This window comes from Primulina eburnea, chromosome 4 (assembly GCF_022965805.1).
Source record: "Primulina eburnea isolate SZY01 chromosome 4, ASM2296580v1, whole genome shotgun sequence".
Classification (NCBI taxonomy): Eukaryota; Viridiplantae; Streptophyta; class Magnoliopsida; order Lamiales; family Gesneriaceae; genus Primulina; species Primulina eburnea.
The window spans coordinates 29360953-29380109 of NC_133104.1; the positions used below are offsets into that span (position 1 = coordinate 29360953).

The following is a 19157-nucleotide window of genomic DNA, read 5'->3' on the forward strand; positions in this document are numbered from 1 at the left end:
TCTTATTGTCTCAGGGCTTTTTCATCTTCATTATTCGGTGTTCTTAGATTCATTTGTCATAAGCGCTGTCAATTTACTCTCATCAAATAAACTGCATTTCACGACGCTCACAACTTCAAACTGCCTTACGAGCCGCCACCTTTCATATGCGTTCAAATCTTCTGCTTCTCTAACGCTTTGTCTACTACTATTTCTTCACAACTTCCAATAAATTTATCATATTTAGTGTCATATTGATGAAGAATCTTTAAATAGTTTAGTCAATGTGTTCTTCACTCAGTATATTAGATTATGCTTTACGTTCAATTTCATAAAACGAGAATATAGTGTCTCTTGCAGATATCTAAATATTGAAAATGAAAGCCACAAGTTCGGGAGATCATATATCATAAAACAATGTCAATAACATGTTTTCTATCCAAAATGACGTCGCAAATCAACAACAAATGTCTTCACAGGTATGCTATTTTTCAATACCAAATTTCCAGAAAACATTTTAATACTATATTGTGGGAAATTTAAAAAAAAATTATTAAAATATTTCTATTTTAAAAATCAATTTCATTCATGATCACTCATCATACTAATACATTAGCATTAATATATATAATTTATAATATCTTTCATATTTAGACAAAAACGATGATATATTGGAAAAATATAGCCTCAAATAGTTGACGACATTGTCATGTACGTACATGCAAAAATAATCATTAACCACTCTATTCTCGCTTTTGCTCTGAAGTGTATTCCACTATTATTTTTTTATTACCATAAGTACATTAACTATTGGTCTATAATTCTATGTAGGGCATGAGAAATTCTAGCTCCAGCTCTTACATCATCGAAAGGCGACAAATGCTAACGCATAACGAACGTGAAAGGATACATTCTATGACCCAACAACGCCGACAATCTTACCTTGCTCGACGTCGATCAAATTACCAAATTAGAAGAATGGAACTTACTTCATCCATTTCTAGTTCAAACCAGCATGGTATAATTCGTAGTTTAATAAATATTTACATGGTTTATAAGTGATACTTTTGAGGTGTGCTAGATGCAAAAAAACACTTACAAAATGAATATATTGTTCAACAGATCAACAAAAAAATTGGAGATTGACTCAACGTGCCAGACAACGATCAATAAATGAGGATGCAAGGAACATGGAATTGGCCCGCCGTCGTACAAATTATCTAAGGAGACAAGATAATGAAAGATCATCAATTCCAGATGAGTCTAATCTTGGTAGTAATGATTTTGTTGCACCAAATACAATGATTCAAGAATCAACTCATAACATCGGGGAAAATCGTAAGTATCTTTTACAATATTTGGAATTAAATCCACAGTGTAATCTTAAACAATATTTTCTTGGCAAAACAATCATTATTTACTTTGAAGTATTGTACAAAATATTCCAAATAGATCTCAATCTCAAATACTACTGCGAAGTTACAAAAATCTCCACATCTATTGTTCATGACAGTTGTTGATGTGACTACAGTGCGACAAACATGTCGCTCAGAGCCAATATCTTTTCGTACTTTGACATCAAATTACGAGCGTGGAAGTTCTAGCACACGTCTACCAAGGCCAAATTCTGTTCATCAAGGTATTCTACTATATCCAAATAAATAGTCGATTGAGTATATATGTTTTACACATTCATCAATTATAAATGGGTTCAAATAAATATAAATAATTTAATCAAAATATGTTGACTTAATTAATTTTAAATTGCTAAATAATTGTTTCACCCAATTTTTATATTTGTGACATATATATTTTTTTTTAAAAAAAAACATTTTATTGCTTCTACAGCAATTTCCTCTCTCACGTTATACATGTAATATTTAATGACTTCAATGAGAGTCCATCAACTAGGTGATTGATTTATATTTTTTGTTTTAAATGTCAACATTTTTTGCATAAATATTTAATCATTTGAATGTTTCAGAAGTTGATTTAAAAATTAAATAGGAAGCATCCTACATTAAATATATTTTTACACATGTAAAATTAAATTTAAACACATTATATATTTTTAAAATGTCTTATTTATAGTTGTGTACAACAAAAATATATTTATTTAAAATAATTACTCATATTTTTCAAAAACTCGTATAAATAATAAAGATATTATTTCAAAATATGGTATATTTCTTTAACGTAAAATATGAAATATCTGACTTTTTTATTAGAGCTTATATGCATTTCATAATTTCAATTAACATATAGGAGAAAAAAAAATACATTTTGAAATTTTTGCAATATACAGTGACATCATCATTTATTTGAAAAATAGTTTACTTTTAAAAAACAAATTTACAAGTAATTTATAATAATAAATTTCCACAACATATAATTTATTGGTTCACTCTTACAGCAACAACTTCTTTAAGAATTGTTAGTTTGAAGATTAATTTGAAAATTTTTGCAGGACCATTTTCGATCAAAACAATGTCATTACTAACATACAATGATATCCACGTCCACGTCGATATCATAACCTAGCAAGAAATTTCGGTGAAATTGAGATAAATTATCGGTGGCAACTGTCTGACCCAAGAATTTGTACACATTGTCAAGCTGTACTGTTTCATGGTGAAACATCACAATTCTGCTGTAGAAATGGAAACACAAATTTGGATCATATCCCTTCTCCCATTGAATTGCAAGAGTTGTATGCTGCGGATAACGAGGAAGGAAGACATTTTCGGCTGTTCATAAGGGCTTACAATCATGTTTTCTCTTTTACATCAATGGGAGTCAATATAGATGAGTTCTTAACATCCGGTACACATGGAATTTACACATTTCGTGCCCAGGGTTCAATATATCACTCGATTGGAAGTCTTCTACCAAATGAGAATTGTAGGCCACGGTACATGCAGATGTGGATTGTAGACACAGATCATGATATAGACAATAGACTTCATGAAAATCCAGATCTAAGGCGAGAATTGCTGCTTAAGATACAAAACATTCTTGATCAACACAATCCTTTTGTGCACGTGTTTCGACAAATTGGCAAATGTCAAGACATACCTAACTGTACGCTCATCATCAGGCAACAAAAACCTAATGAACATCAATATAGTTTACCACAACATCTCAAGTTGCGGCCGTCATTGTTGACAATGAGTATCAAGAAACTTTGAGCAGTCGAGATATTACTATACAAGGAATCGGTGGAAATCTTATCAGCATTCAAGATGTAGTTGGCTATTATGATCCTTTACAATATCCCCTCTTTTTGCCATATGGTACATATGGTTGGGACTTAAATAGCCGAAATATCAATGGTACCCGATTAACATGCTTAAATTACTATGCGTATATGCTACAGGTTAGTGAGAAAACATTGTACTCTATGCTTTATCTTTTTATCTTAAAAAAAATCAAACTTATATTTACATCAACTCTCATACAGTGTAAATTATCTTCTTAACCAGATACGAGAAAATTCACCATCTTTGATTCTTAGAGGAGGTCGTCTACTTCAACAATATGTGGTTGACAATTACGTAAAGATTGAAACACAAAGACTACGATGGATACGTTCAAATCAACGTGATATACGTTCAAAACTTTACCAGGGATTGCAAGATTGTTTACATGGAGGTGAAAATAATGCAGGTACGATAACTTACCGATTTGAATATTGTACGATAGCTTTATGATTTGAATATTGTTTTTCACACTATATGTTACAACTCACATCTTATACATATCTATCATCTTCTACTTTATACAGGAAATGTTGGTAACAGAATCGTTTTGCCATCATCTTTTGGTGGTAGTCCACGTGATATGTACCAACGGTATCAAGATGCCATTACTTTGGTACAAACATATGGAAAGCCAGATATAATGCTTACAATGACATGCAATCCGAATTGGAATGAGATAAAAACTCAACTACTTTCTGGGCAATCACCTCAAGACCGTCCAGATTTGATTACAAGGATATTTCGGTCAAAATTTGAGGAATTTAAGAAAGACATTGTGGATAGAGGGGTTTTAGGTAAGGTCCGCTCTTATTCGTACGTCATTGAGTATCAGAAAAGAGGGCTTCCTCATGTTCATATGTTGGTCATATTTGAAAATAATGACAAGTTATGTACTCCCGACCACTTTGACTCAATTGTGCGTGCTGAAATACCTTTACAAACAGAAGAACCCAACTTACACGAAGCAGTTGTCCACCATATGATACATGGGCCCTGTGGATTGATGAATCCTAATTGTCCGTGCATGGTAAATGGTAAATGCAAGAAGAACTTTCCGAAACCATTTGTGGAATACACATCGCGAGGAAATGATTCATACCCTTTGTATCAAAGACGTGAAGGTGGCCAAGTATCAATTCCCAACAATGACGATGTTTTCATTGATAATGGTTGGGTTGTCCCGTACAATCCCTGGCTTTTATTGAAATATGATTGTCATATTAATGTTGAATTATGTGGAGGGATTAAGTGTGTCAAGTACATATACAAGTACATCCATAAAGGTCCTGATCGGGTCGCACTAGAGTTGCGAAATGGACAAAATTGTGATGAAATCCAACAGTACGTGGATGGAAGGTGGATTTGTGCGCCTGAAGCATTGTGGCGAATTTTCTCATTTGAGTTCAGTAGGATGTATCTTTCAGTCATTAGGTTACAACTACATACACCAAACCAACATTTGATTTATTTTGACCCCCAACAATGCGTAAGTGATCTACTTGCAGATGATGGCAACTCGAAGACTATGCTTACAGAATTTTTCAAAATAAATTGTGATCCTGACTTGACTGGGAAGTATTTATATCGAGAATTTCCATAATATTACACATGGATAAAATCTGGAAAAAAATGGGTTCGTCGAAGAAGCAACAATAAAGTGGTTGGAAGAGTATATGTTGTGTCGCCATCTGAAGGTGAGAGGTTTTATCTTCGTATCCTTTTAAATCATGTCAGGGGCCCAACATCTTTTGAAGATCTGATGACTGTGAATGAGATAACATATTCAACGTTTAAGGAGTCTGCTCAAATGAGAGGACTTCTCAAACAAGATGATTATGTAATACAATGTCTGCAAGAAGCACGCTCTGTTAGAATGCCATCTTCATTGAGAAGGTTATTTGTATCCATATTGGTGTTTTGTCAACCAACAATAGTTCGAGAACTCTGGGATGAGTTCCATCCTAGAATGTGTGAAGATTATGGCAGAGAAATTTCATCAAGTCACTTAATCATCAATAAGTTATTGCTTGAGATACGAAGGTTGTTGCATCAGTACAAAATGAAACTTGGTGATTTTGATTTGCCATCAATAAGTGCTGAGTTTTTAGAAGACGCACCACTACCAAGAATAATTGAGGATGAGCTTTCTTATCATATTTCTGATGATGATTTGAGACCTATTGAACGTTTGAATGCTGAACAGAAAATTGCGTTCGACACCATCATAGAAAGTATTATGCATAACCAATCAAAAATTTTCTTCATTGATGGTCCTGGAGGCACTGGTAAGACTTTTTTATACCGCTCAATATTGGCACATTTAAGACAAATGGGTAAAATAATAATTGCGGTAGAAACATCTGGAATAGCTGCGACATTGTTGCCAGGTGGAAGAACTGCACATTCACGTTTTCAAATTCCACTTAGACCAACCGCATCAACACTTTGCAAAATAAAAAAACAGACAGAACTTGCAGATCTAATAAGGCGTGTGTGGCGCCCCAAACCTCGCCACGTAATCATGCAACATGTGACGTCATATGCATAAAAATTTCTTTTCGACGACGTAATAATATAATGCATATACGACAAAAATAGTGCAATCACCACACTATCTACGTCAATGTAGCAGAAACAGTATAATAAATACACATACAACTCAAATAAGACAATAAGATATACTGTCTCTATCTACTATCAACTACAGGACTATTTGACTAGACACACCTAGTCCTTCACCACTATCATGTCTCACGCATAGTCCTGTAACCTGCCCAACAGAAACAGCCCTCAAAGGGTGAGCATATACAACAATCATCATCGTAATATATAACAGTTATATTAACAACATAAAATATAACTGAAATCATAATATAAATACCCCCTTTGCCGTTTCTGGACAATCAGCCAACAACAATCTCAACAACATAACACTGCAACAATAACATCGACGATACGTCGCACCCCAACTCCGGCGACAGCAATATCATCGAACGAACAACAACATCGACGATACGTCGCACCCCAACACCGGCGTCGCACCCCAACACCGGCGACAGCAATATCGTCGAACGAACAACAACATCGACGATACGTCGCACCCCAACACCGGCGACAGCAATATCGTCGAACGAATGAAATCAACGATACGTCGCACCCCGACTCCGGTGACAGGAATATCGTTGAACGAACAACATCAACGATACGTCTCCCAACAACGATAACCAAAAACATCAACAATAATAAACAACAACAAATATAATATCAAATCACCCTATTCCGGTGATTTATCATCGTTCAACGCAATAGTATTCATCAATACTAAACAATAACAACATATGCTCGTACGTCAACACGTACCTGATATTCGAGTATATATATAATCTGGCTATTTCTTTGATCCCGAGGCTTGTGATGTATCTAAATAATTCAACAATAATTATCAGATCATTGTCACGGTATCAACACTGTTATAACAGCCTCAATATCTAACATCAAATAGCCCAACAACAATTAATTCAACAAAATATAAAACTCGATTATAAATTCGTATCGTTCAACAATTTAATAATCTGGTGTATTTAATTCACAATACTACCATCAAATACACCCTAATTAATTAACTTCAAATAATAGGCTATTTTACAACATCCGTCAAATTACGAAAACTTTATATCAACGTGTAGCCTATACTTCGTAGACTCCGAATATATAATCAGAATTAATAACAACTGACAAACAACTCTCCAATCTCAATCCAAACATTAAAAATCCCTAATTATAATAAATTAGGAATAATTCAAAATAACACCACTATAATCTTCTCTACTTCGTTAAAATCATACACTATTCAACAATCTTCAATTTCAGTATGATTTAACAATTTATCGGATTTATTCCAGAAATCAACGAATTTCAAACATCACCAAAACTATAAAATTTATACCTCAAATCGAAGACCTCGTATCAACGATCTCAAAACTGAAGTCGGTTCGTCAATTGGATAAACCGATAAATCCCAAGATCGAAAAGAAAATATCAAACCTTGTTTCACTCTCTCTCTTCTCCCTACACTGTCGATGAATGAAATTCTAATTCATTCACCGATTGAGTTTTTCACATTTATCTTTTGTTTTTTTTAATATTATATTATATTATATTAATAAATAATATAAATAATATAATATATAATATTTAACATTTTAACACCGGTATATCCATTTGGATCAGTCAAACGATCAAATTTTCCAAAACTCAAAACATGAAACTTCTATATCTTTGAATTTTCTACGTTATATCCAAATTTCAAATCATTTGGACTTCATATGACTAACATATGTCATATTTCTCTCTTTAAAAATCATTAATTATTTAGTAATATCACATTACTAAATCAACAACTTGTAATATTTACTTCAGGCATTACAACGTGCATCAGCTATAGTATGGGACGAGGCTCCAATGGCAAATCGCTATGCTTTCAAATCTTTCAGTAAGAGTTTCCAAGATATTATGGAAAATCAAATAGAATTTGGAGGGAAGACAATGGTTTTTGGTGGCGATTTTCGACAAGTGTTACCGGTTGTTAAACGAGGGTCAAAGGTAGAACAAATTGCTGCAAGTATTTCAAGGTCAACATTCTGGAATTGCATAAAGATAATACACCTTCAACAGAATATGAGATCTGCTCAAGATATTGAGTTCTCGCAATTTCTCTTGCGCGTAGGTGATGGATTGCAACATACTGTAAATCGTGATTTCATAAAATTACCAGATACAATTATCATACCATGGGAAGGTGAACAATCAATTCAGATGTTGATTGATTCTGTTTTTCCTAATATGCAAAATCATGTTCACGATGAAAATTATATGGTTGATAGAGCAATCATCACACCAAAAAATGTTGATGTGGACAATATTAATCAAATGCTCATTCTCAAGTTTCCTGGAGAGGAAAAAAGAGTATACCTCTTGGGATAGTGTAGAAGATGACAATCACAACCTTTTTCAAGAAGAATTTTTTAATTCTCTTAGTCCAAGTGGTTTGCCACCACATAAAAGCAAATTGAAAGTAGGAAGCCCTGTCATGCTCTTGAGAAATGTTGTGCCTGAACTTGGTCTATGCAATGGAACAAGATTAATATGTCGGAGTCTTGGTAGAAATTTTGTAGATGCTGAGATCATAACAGGTCCTCACAAGGGTACCAGATTCTTTCTACATAGAATGCCCTTGAAAAGTGAAGATAATTCTGGATTACCATTTGAGTTGACACGTCGACAGTTTCCCATAAGGCTCAGTTTTGCTTTTACAATAAACAAAGCACAAGGTCAAACAATCCCAAATATTGGCATATTTTTGCGTAACCATGTGTTCAGCCACGGTCAGCTATATGTGGCACTTTCGAGAGGAGTCTCACAAAATTCTACAAAAATCTTGATAAAAGACGGGAATTTAGAGCGTCAACGTGGTGTATTCACAAGAAACGTGGTTTTCAAAGAGGTATTGCTACCTAATAGAGAAAGATAAAATGTAAGTAAGTCAACTCTCTTTATTGTAAATTTTTTAAAATACATTATGTACAAATAATCACAATAATCGTTAAATACATGATATATGTTTCAATGTTAGAATTTGGCGGATGCTAAAAAAATCAATTTATCTCTATCCATGTTTTCTATCCATGCTTTTATCTCTATCCATGTTTATCTATTTTCCATCCTCTATCTTATCACGTCTCCCAAATAAACATTTTTGGCATGAATATTACAATTTCTAAATTTATTAAATCAATTTTCAAAAGTACTTGCTTAGTGTCTAATGGAGAAACAGATTATTTATGATTTTCTGTTTGTTGGTTTAAGTTTAATTTTTTTTTTTTGGTTTTGACTTTGTTTTTTTTTTCAACAGCTGAAGGATACTGGTTGCAAACAAGTTATTAGTAGAAATGTCATACTCAATTCAATGGATCAGATCTACTCGCCCCCATCTTCATCTGGTTTGTTTTTAACATTAAATAAGTTTATCGTCTATGATTTATTATGTTGCTTTATATTAGTAATTATATCACATTCGTTTGTTTGTAGAGTTCAACACAACCAAATAAAATAAAAAGAATAATTTTATACATTAAAATAATTCTTTTTAGTGTATAAAAATAATTTCTTCAATAAATACTATTTCAAACTACAATTTTCATTTCTTTTTCCTCATGTTTAGTGTATAAAAATTATTCTTTTTTTCCTTTGGTTGTCTTGAACTCTACAAAATATCTGGTTGTGTTGAGATGCTCGACGCCAGCCATCCTCTCCTCAGTGTCCTTCGAATGCCCCAACTCCAGCGCCTCCTGCACAGCGGCGGTGGTTTGGCTGCAACACCCTACGATGATTTCAATTTTTTTCCTCTTTAAATTTATTTTATTTTGATTACTGCTGTAACGACGTATTATTGTTCGTCTTTTTTTCACTTTTCTGTAAGTGTGTTGGTGTGATACAACGAAATAAATTAATTTTGATCGATTTAAGTGGTCTTATATCTTTGAAACTTGAAATTATTGAAGATATATGTGTAAATTTTGTATTTGTGTTACGAAACTAAGCTTATTATAATATTCTCCACTATTATAAAATAGCAAATTAGAGATGTCTATATATCAGGGCACAATATAAAATTACTCGCCATGCTCATGTTTGCTTGCCACTCATTAGTATGTTTACAGAGAAGTATGTTTACTGCATGTCTATATATATCAACATGTTTGCTGCATCATGTTTGCTGGCCACTCATTAGTATCTTTACAGATGGGCTATATATATCACGTACTGCATATCAACATGTTTTCTGGCCACTCATTAGTATGTTTACAGAGAAGCTAAATTCATAAAAGACAAAGAAGAAGAGGAAAAAATTGATGGCAAGTACTGCGTGCTTCATGATAGTAAGCAAAAATGATATCCCCATTTACGAAGCTGAAGTTGGTACAGTTCCCAAAGTATGATTCTTTTCAATACCCCATCAATTTTACATTTTTTTTAAAAATTTCAATCTCGCCATTATGGCATCATACAATATGATTTATTCTGAGAATTTTAAAATCTGTAGAAAGAGGATGCTGCTAATATACACCAATTCATATTACATGCTGCTTTAGACATTGTTCAAGATGTGGCGTGGACTACAAGTGCTAACCTACATGATTAATTTGGGAAAAATCCATTGTTTATTTATTTTATTTGTGGTGTCGGCACTCTCATCCCCCCCCCCCCCCCCCCTTTTTTTGTAAGTTTCTGAAAGCAATAGATTTGATGATTTGGTGGTGTCTGTACATGTAACTGCATGTCATATCCTTTGATATTTTTTCATTAGCTCAATCCGGTGCATCCTTTTTGGAAAATGTGTGGATGATTATGATGCTTATTTTTATTACTGTATAATATGGGGCGAGTAAAGGATCTGGCTCCCAAATATGAATAAAATGTCAGTTTTGACGCTTAAACTTTTCTTGCTACAAGCTTTCTCATGTTGAGTTGGATTTCATTATTCATGTGGATCTTGATTTATCTCTTTCCCCATTGGTATTAGTGGGCATTGATTATATCGAATCAGTTTTAATAAGCGTCATTGATTCACTTTATATTTTTCCTTCACCAATTCTGTTGGTTATGATCCTTCCGAGTTCCTATCTGGAGCATGTGCTTCGGTAGTCATCTTATAATCTGCTTATCTTTTCTCCTAATGAGCATGGGGATTTCTGCCTTTCTGAGATTTAGAAGTTCAATATTGTCATGTGTGGATGTAGGTATTAGATGATCTGAAGGAGGTTATCGAATATGTAGAAGAAACATTGGATTAAGGTATGAAAATATTATTTTATTATAAATTATTTTATTATAAATAAAATTGAGAGTGAATACCTCTAGGTTTGCATGTATTAACTATTAAGTGTTGTTTTACACTTAGCATACCTTGGTCAAGTTGGCTTTTTTGTCACGTGCAATTATGTGTAAGAGGCCAGGCATTTTTTTTGGCATTGTAGTACGCTTCAAGTATTTATCCTAATGTCACATGTGATATCCTTTTCGCTGTCATGAGTTTGTTATTGTTATTGTCTTATGCTGCAGGACCAAAACCTTCGGAGTTATATGGAAAGCATACATGGAAGATTGATAAGTTTTCACAAATAACCAAAAGAGAACTCCGGATCAATGCATTTGAAATCTTTTACTTGGTAATAATGGACTTTTAGAGTAGGTATTCGCCTTACATATTTCTTTATTCTGTAATTTCTTCAAGAAATAAAAATTCAAACTACAATTTTCATATATTTTTCTTCATATTTAGTGTATCAAAATTATTCTTTTTTTAATTTGGTTGTGTTGCTCTAGGAATACAAAGTGTTATTTGAGGTTCTTCGTTAGATTAACTCAAGCAAAACTATTAATACGCTAGAACAGATAGAGTTTAACTTATGCATACAATGTGTAAACATAAATACAGTTTTAATTGTTTTTGTTCAATTTCTTAGCTCAATTTAGGAGACAAATTTGAGGTTTTAAATTCAATAAATTTTATTTCGATGCCATTATGATATCTTTTGGAAAATCGTTTGACTATTTGTTTACTTTTTTTACGTTGAAATTTATCAATATTTCACTTACGGCTTCAAAAGAATAGTATTTTTTATGATCAAAACATATATCATGTAAGTTAAAAAATTGAGTTTGGCAGATTTATTTAAGCTTCGTAATCTATTGTCCTTTCATTATTCACGTACAAAATGTTTCGGTGTCATGTTGTTGTAATATCATGAATGTTTAATATATTAGCTCAATATATTCATGACACACGCAACGCGTGTGCCTCGGTCGCTAGTTTTAATTAAGAGCCCATTATACTAATTATATTATACATAAACCTACCCCCTGAATGAAAACCCCTATTACCATTCGGACTCACCCTCCCCATTCAGCAGCAGCAAGTTTCGAAATTTAGCAACTTTTCTCCCTAATTTTCTAAAGATTTTTCAAAATATTTCTTTTCCGTCTCTCGGTTGTACGTTCTACACGACTATATCAAGGTTTTCATGCGTAAATACGCATAGGCACGCTCTATACATATTTTTTTCTCATCCTTCACATCAATATATGTTTATTTATATTTTTATGAAGGAGAAATATCATACCTATTAGCTTGTATTGGTTTTATACACATTTGACACGAAAAATATCCATATTATTGACAAGAGGCTCACGATTTCTTGCTTTTGTGTATGGGGCTGCTAGGTCTCGGTGTAATGGTTGTGTTATATCATGTTGGAAGGTGTCTAGGAGTTAAGGTCGGCTTTGAGTATCGAAACATGCAAGGGCCGAGGGGTTTGTTCTAGGGTTAAGGCTCAATATGACTAAATCTGATGAAAGGGTTGGGAGCAGCGTGCGTGGGCTAAGTCGAGGTCGTGGTTCAGACCCTAGTGGGTCCGTTTCAAGGCTGTGAAGGGTCATGTGCTCCTGGCAGTATGGCGTGGCATGAGTCGATCGAGGGTGCCAAGCTAGTCGCGTTTTGGGGCGTGAGTTGGGTAAGCAAGCGACATGGGTTAGGTCGGTCTAGGAGGGGGCTCATGGTTTGGTCTTGGTCCCAGAATAGTTGGCTAGGGGCTGGTCCGTTGGGTTTTAGGCTAGTATCGAATAATTGAAGCCAAAGGTGCATTACAGTTTGACTCACCTTGTGAAAATTTTTCCAGCAGAGGGTCGAGGGCTTTCTTGGGTCTTAGGTGGTCTGAAATATGTATTTTAAGGGCTGGTCAGGTAGGCTCAAGTCATGGTTTAAGTTTAGAAAAGTTTTGTTGAGGTTCGGGTTAATTGAGATTAAAACCAGGACCCCGGCCTAAATTTTAAAATGAATTATAGAAGTTATTGCAATGTCTCGAGTTTAAGTCTAGGAAATTGTTATAAATATGTTTTGAGGTGTTTTAATAAGTCTGGTTGACTTCAGGTCGAAATTTTGAGGTCCATGAGTCAAATGGTCAACTAGGGTTTCTAGGAGCAAAATGATTATTTTGTACACGGGTCGAGTTAGCAGTCATGGCAATGCCCTGATCACCAATATTGCATGTTTAAAATTTATATGTTAAATTAAGCGTGAGTTTTTATGAAAATATGGAAAATACGTTGCATACTTGGTTTTAAGAAATTGTACGTATATGCATGATTTTCATAAGTGATGAATACGATGGCATGTTTTGAAGGAAGAGAGTTGGTTGTGACTAATACGAAAACGAACACGAACATGAACATGTAAGGCCAAGGCTCAGTGGATGGGTAAAATTATCGCTGATGTTCCCGCCGCCAGGTACCCCGGTTATATGTAGATTGATATACATCGAATTAGAGTTGATACGAAAGTCACAACTAATAAACTGAATTCAATAAATGAAAATGAACACATATGTGTGGATATGATGTGATATGGATATGTTTATGCTTTGACATGTTATGTTTAATTTCATGCTTTTAAGATCATGAGATGTATTTTAATTACAATACTTTTCACTGTTGCGTGTTATGTATATGTACTTGTTATCATCGGTTCAGTGTACTGAGTATTTAGACTCACGAGGTGTGGATAATGAAGGTGAGCATGATGATGTGGAGACTGGAGGTGCCAAAGACTGAGTAGGCGGAGCTGGGTGTGCGCACGTTAACCCGAGGACTATACGTTTTCCGCATTATATGTTGATGAGTCAGGATTGAAACATTGTTATTTTTATTCATTTTAATCTTTTTACTACGTTGATGATTTATCAGGATTTGGATATTACATTCGAGTTCCTTTAAAACCATATTCTAGGAATTTGACGATATTAAAATTATTTAACCGCAATATTTTCCTTTAGTGGTGAATGATCTTTTAAAATGCATGTGTTGATTGTAATTTTCGGAAATAGCTTAAAAAAAATTCAGTAGTAGACGTCTCAATCTTTATGTAGGTGGATTATGTTTTAAAAATGTACACATATGTTTATAAAAATTCGATGGATATGATATATTTTTCCAATTCGATAAATGATTTATTCTTTTCTATTTGTTTTGATATGAGAAACCATGTTTTAAATTGTTTATTACTTGAATTTGAAATGGTAAGAGAATTTTCGATGTTTGATAGGTTTTATTATGACCATGATAAAGTGAAATATAGTAACTGTTAACATGACCTCTATTCTTAGAGGATTAACAGATGGGGTGTGACATTCATTATGATTGATCGACTCCAACTATTGAATATTAACAAGATACTCACCCCTTACTCTCATTACCTAGATAAAAACGAAAAACAACTAGACGATGAAGAACAAGCTAGAGATGTTCTGGACTGATGACCAATTTCGAAAGTCCTGTTTTATTAATGTTTTTAGTTCAATTGTAATCGATTACACACTTTATCTATTTTGACTTCTACATTGCAAATACAATGTTTATTTATTACATATACAAGTTTGCTAGTATATATATCATACCAGAAAACTCTTTGTTTTCAGTGTTTAATTTTTAAACATTTCCTGATGTATCGGGATATCACAATATTAAGTCTCCAACCTTCGGAAACCAAAATAATAGCGAATATGCAATGAAAAGAGGCATAAACCCTAAAAATAGAAACACAAGATTCTATATGTTTGATATGAGTGATAAGTAAAAGATAAATGGTTAAACTCATGTTTGTCTCATTTTTTATATGTCTAATTAATCATGAAACTCGTGATAAAAAAAACTTATTTAGGATAAAAAACATCTCATTGTTTTAGAAGGATTGAGAATCCAATTCCTAAAAGATAACATAAATTAATATTTTACCAACATTAAAATCTTCGCAAACAAAACATTCTTAATCACTACACATTATATATCATTACCTTAAGTTTTGTAATCAATCCAATTAGTTATTATAGCCTATACACCAAATATAACATACCTTAAGTTTTGTAATCAATCCAATTAGTTATTATATCCTACACATCAAATATAACATATATATAATATATTCAACGGATTGATTTGCACTTCGATAAACCGTGTCGGTGTCGAAACTTTATTTTTTCGAAAAATTACACTTTGGCCTCGATTAGCCTGACATACTCACGTTATTTTCTAATGTCAATGGCTACCACGCTGACATTGTCTGCGCTCGTTCTTGCCAAAGCTAGTTTCGTTAGAAGCATTGATGCATCAGCACATGCATTGTTCGATGCAGTCTGATCGTGCCTGTGCTCGTTCTTCAAGCACATGCGCACAACCCCACATGCAGTATCGTTCGACACCACGTCCCACAGCCCATCGCTCGCCAAGATCAGGCACTCGTCGTCCTCCATTCGCTTCATCACGGTCACTTCTGGCTCCCACTGTTACGTATGGTTTCAAATAATTGTCGCCTGTTGCGTGCAAGATATAAAGCCAATTAATATCATGCATGTACACAATTTTAAATATACCTATGTAGGAAATTAATTATACGTACGCTCAATTATTAAAAAACACAAAATTAAGCGTGTTTTATGTTCAGACAATTTCATGGAAGTTTAAGAATGTATACAAATTATCTAAACTTCCATTTTAAAAAAATAATTCCTATCAAGCGTTCAAACATAAAAATCAATCTCACTTGAAAGAAATCCTTCACTCAATAAAAAAACATTAAAATTATTATAATTTTTTATAAAAGTATATCTGCATACAAAACATTAATAATAGTATTTGGAATGAAATTTCTGTGAGCGCAAACCCACTGAAACAGGATAAATGCGATATATATTAGGAGGTTACGTAGATTTTACATATATAAATTATGTTATCAATGGCGGTTCAATAAATGTAATTTCATACTCATGAATAAGTTTTGTTACATAAAAATTTGATCTTTATTAATCCATATATGATCTCGAGTACAGAAAAATAATTTGAAAAATGACTTACCAATAGCTCTAGACATGGCTAGAACTCCAAGAACACGCGCACCCTCCCAAAATATTACGCGCCCGCCTGCGGCTTGGATCCGGTTCAGTTCATCTGGCCGGTCGGGCTGCATTTGCAATATGCATTCTCAGTAAAACATTTCTTTACACAAAATTATAATCTTTAACTACCATCCAAATTAACTTTTATACATACATCATTCTTTTAATCTTGCAATGGAATCTATGAAATCGTGTGCGAATTCTTGAACATAACACGCAAGTCGTTAAGAGTAGAACATCTATAATTACAAATGATTTTCTCCTTGGCTCGTGCGCTCGTAAAAGCCGGCCACAGCGTTAGCGGAAACAGATTACATCCGCATGACGAAAAATTGATTTTATATAGCTATAGTGATTCTAAAAATGAAGTTTGTGTTTTAATGGGTTTTAAATATTTATAAAATTTAATGCCGAGGAAGTGTAGATGAGGAGGAGCGAGAGCTTGCTTTGTGATCGTTGGAGAGAGGAATGGCTTTGCCATTGCGGCAGAGCACCGCCCTGGAATCACCGCAGTTTGCCACAATGATCTCGTCCGGCGCGACTACGGCTATCACCGCCGTGGATCCAACGGCGTCGCACGCTGGACACTTCAGCTCACAGCGGCAGTTCGGAGTTACGTCATCAACCACGTTCTCGTTCCATGCAATCACTTCTTTGTCCATGCGGCTGAAGCTTCGATCCATGACCTTCTTCCACCATTTCCGGTCACAGTAGCTTTCTGCTGCTGCCAGTTCTTCCTCTGCAAAACCTAACTCTTCCTTCACCAGCTCATGAAACCTCTCTCTGCACCTCGTCGCCACCTAAAAAACCCAGAAAACTACGAAAATGGTGATATGAAAGATTTACTATGATTTATGTGGACCAACATTGATCAACAATAAAAATATATTACGTGAGAGCATCCATGGCCGTCGTAAACTCCAAAGTAGTGCAGTGCTTGTGGTGTGCTTTGATGTAGATTGGAAAACGAGGGGTGGATCGCCACCGCATCTTCCATGTCCCTACGCCTTCCGCAGACGGAGGCCATTCCGAATTTAGGCCGCATCTGAGTGACTCCGCCAGAGAGTAGAAAAGATTCCGACACAATTTCCGGCATCAAGCCACATTTAGCAACACCTTTGTTCAACCGACGACGTTTCGAATCATCATCGGTCTCAATAGGCACCAAACTGGACGACCGCGCTCGAACCTTCTGGAGCTGCATTCTCCGCCGCCGCGCCGCTCGGCTGCTCGTATCGCAAGAACCTTTGTTCTCACGTCCCACCAAACCGCAACATATTTCGGCCATTTACAACACGAACCTCTTACCTTAAATCAAAAGAAAATGTCCAATTTCAAAAAGAAAAAGGTACAGAGAATTTAAACGCCGCCTGCCCATTCGTTTCTCTCGCGAAAACCGAGACCTAACGAAGCAAGCCAATGCAGCTCTGATGCTTCCCCTCCCAAAGAGTAACCGAATCTGGACCGTCCATCCCCATCCACAGCCAGATGAAGCTTAACACGTGTAGGAGAAACAATGCAAGGATCCCCAAAAATCCAATGAAAGCTCGACACCGAAATGCTGTGGTGCCAGTGCTTTCTCTACTAATGGGTCCCGCTGATAATTAGGTTTACAGGGACACGCGTAGAGTGTACGAGATTTTTTTAATCAGCAGTCAGGGGTCGAAGGTGGAGATGGCAACAGGTGGGGCAGGTGTCGCCTCTTTTGACGCGACGGAGGGAGAGGAATCACCGCTTTGACGTTGTTCAGGTAGTTGACACGTCTGGAGAACAACAATTTTTGGTGGGACACGTTTCGACTTTCTAATTTTGTTCATTTATTTCTACATCTTTATTTATTTTTAACTTGTTAAATATCGAATGAATAATTAGGGATTATTTTAAACTCGCTCTAGTGTCAAATGTGTCCTCATAATCAGGTTATATCAGTGTTTTAAAAACTCTTTCTAAACGAAACTCGACAAAAACGTCACGCTTCGAAGATAAACAGAAAAAAACGGTTAAACTAAGTTTGAGCAAATTAAGTGTAATTAAAGTATAACATCTACTCATTTTAAAATACAAAAAATATTTTTTTATAAAAGCTCTCATTTTTTAAAATAAACATTTAAATGAATCGCATGCATGCAATCTTACGATAAAAGTATTTTTTAAAAATTATCATAAACAATTACCAATGAAAATATAACGAAGTAAACAAGTGAGTAAAACCCACTACAAAAAAAATGCTATACTGGATATTTTCTGAATGACATTTTTAGAATAATGTCGTTATTACATACATATCATGACATTAGTTACACATAAATTTTTAATAAAAAAATATTAAATTTAGATATGTTATAATGACGTTTTTAATAATAGCCACTCTAAAAGTTTTTATTTTTTTCCCTATCATTTTCAATTTTTTAATCTCTCCTCACTCTCACCGCCATACATCTCTAAAAAAAATGGAAATGCTATTTATATAAATACCTTACTTTGACGTAAATTCTACTCCAAATCGATTCACCGTATCTTTCTTCTCCTCTCCCAACCCTCGCTTCCAAATCCATATGCGGTAAAGACGAAGAAAAAATCGAGATCATAGAAATATTCTATTGCTTATCGAGACGACCATCTATTCTCTTTGTTTTACATCTTTATTACTGTAAATTAAGGTTAGTTTTTTTCTTCCAATTTGTTGTTTCGTTTGTTTTAGATGTAGATTCGTAAAAGAGATTGTAGATTGTTTCGTTTGTCTAATTCTAATTTTGGCAATATAATAATTTATTATTGTAGTTACAATCATTAATTTTTTAATTTTAAAAATCATTACTATTAATTTTTATATGATTTATTAAATATTGAAAAATATAATATTTATCAAAATAATTTTTTTTTAAAAAAATTGTATGATAAATATCAGGATTTA

The 19157-nt window shown here is 34.1% G+C and overlaps 2 protein-coding genes across 8 annotated transcripts in view; one reads left to right on the forward strand and one right to left on the reverse strand.

The window, feature by feature from the left end:
• LOC140830939 (uncharacterized) overlaps nucleotides 1-10231 on the forward strand; it is a 34443-nt gene extending 24212 nt beyond the window's left edge. For 3 of the 7 annotated variants that reach the window (XM_073194524.1, XM_073194525.1, XM_073194523.1), the window contains 7 exons: nucleotides 340-458; nucleotides 811-997; nucleotides 1102-1317; nucleotides 1493-1618; nucleotides 2636-3355; nucleotides 3462-3645; nucleotides 3764-5725. In XM_073194524.1, the coding sequence (XP_073050625.1) occupies nucleotides 3347-3355; nucleotides 3462-3645; nucleotides 3764-4839 (1269 nt within the window). In that variant the 5' untranslated portion in view covers nucleotides 340-458; nucleotides 811-997; nucleotides 1102-1317; nucleotides 1493-1618; nucleotides 2636-3346 and the 3' untranslated portion in view covers nucleotides 4840-5725. Of the gene's footprint in view, nucleotides 1-339; nucleotides 459-810; nucleotides 998-1101; nucleotides 1318-1492; nucleotides 1619-2467; nucleotides 3356-3461; nucleotides 3646-3763; nucleotides 5726-9150; nucleotides 9239-10106 lie in introns of those variants that run through there. The other 4 variants (XM_073194528.1, XM_073194527.1, XM_073194529.1 and 1 more) reach the window with 4 other exon arrangements.
• A 5024-nt stretch (nucleotides 10232-15255) lies between these two features.
• LOC140830941 (probable protein phosphatase 2C 24) lies at nucleotides 15256-17915 on the reverse strand. The gene is given in 5 exon segments (XM_073194530.1): nucleotides 15256-15628; nucleotides 15630-15661; nucleotides 16203-16308; nucleotides 16690-17043; nucleotides 17136-17915. Coding segments are annotated over 5 exon segments (1143 nt in total). The 5' UTR covers nucleotides 17532-17915; the 3' UTR covers nucleotides 15256-15373.
• Between the last annotated feature and the right edge of the window lie 1242 nt (nucleotides 17916-19157).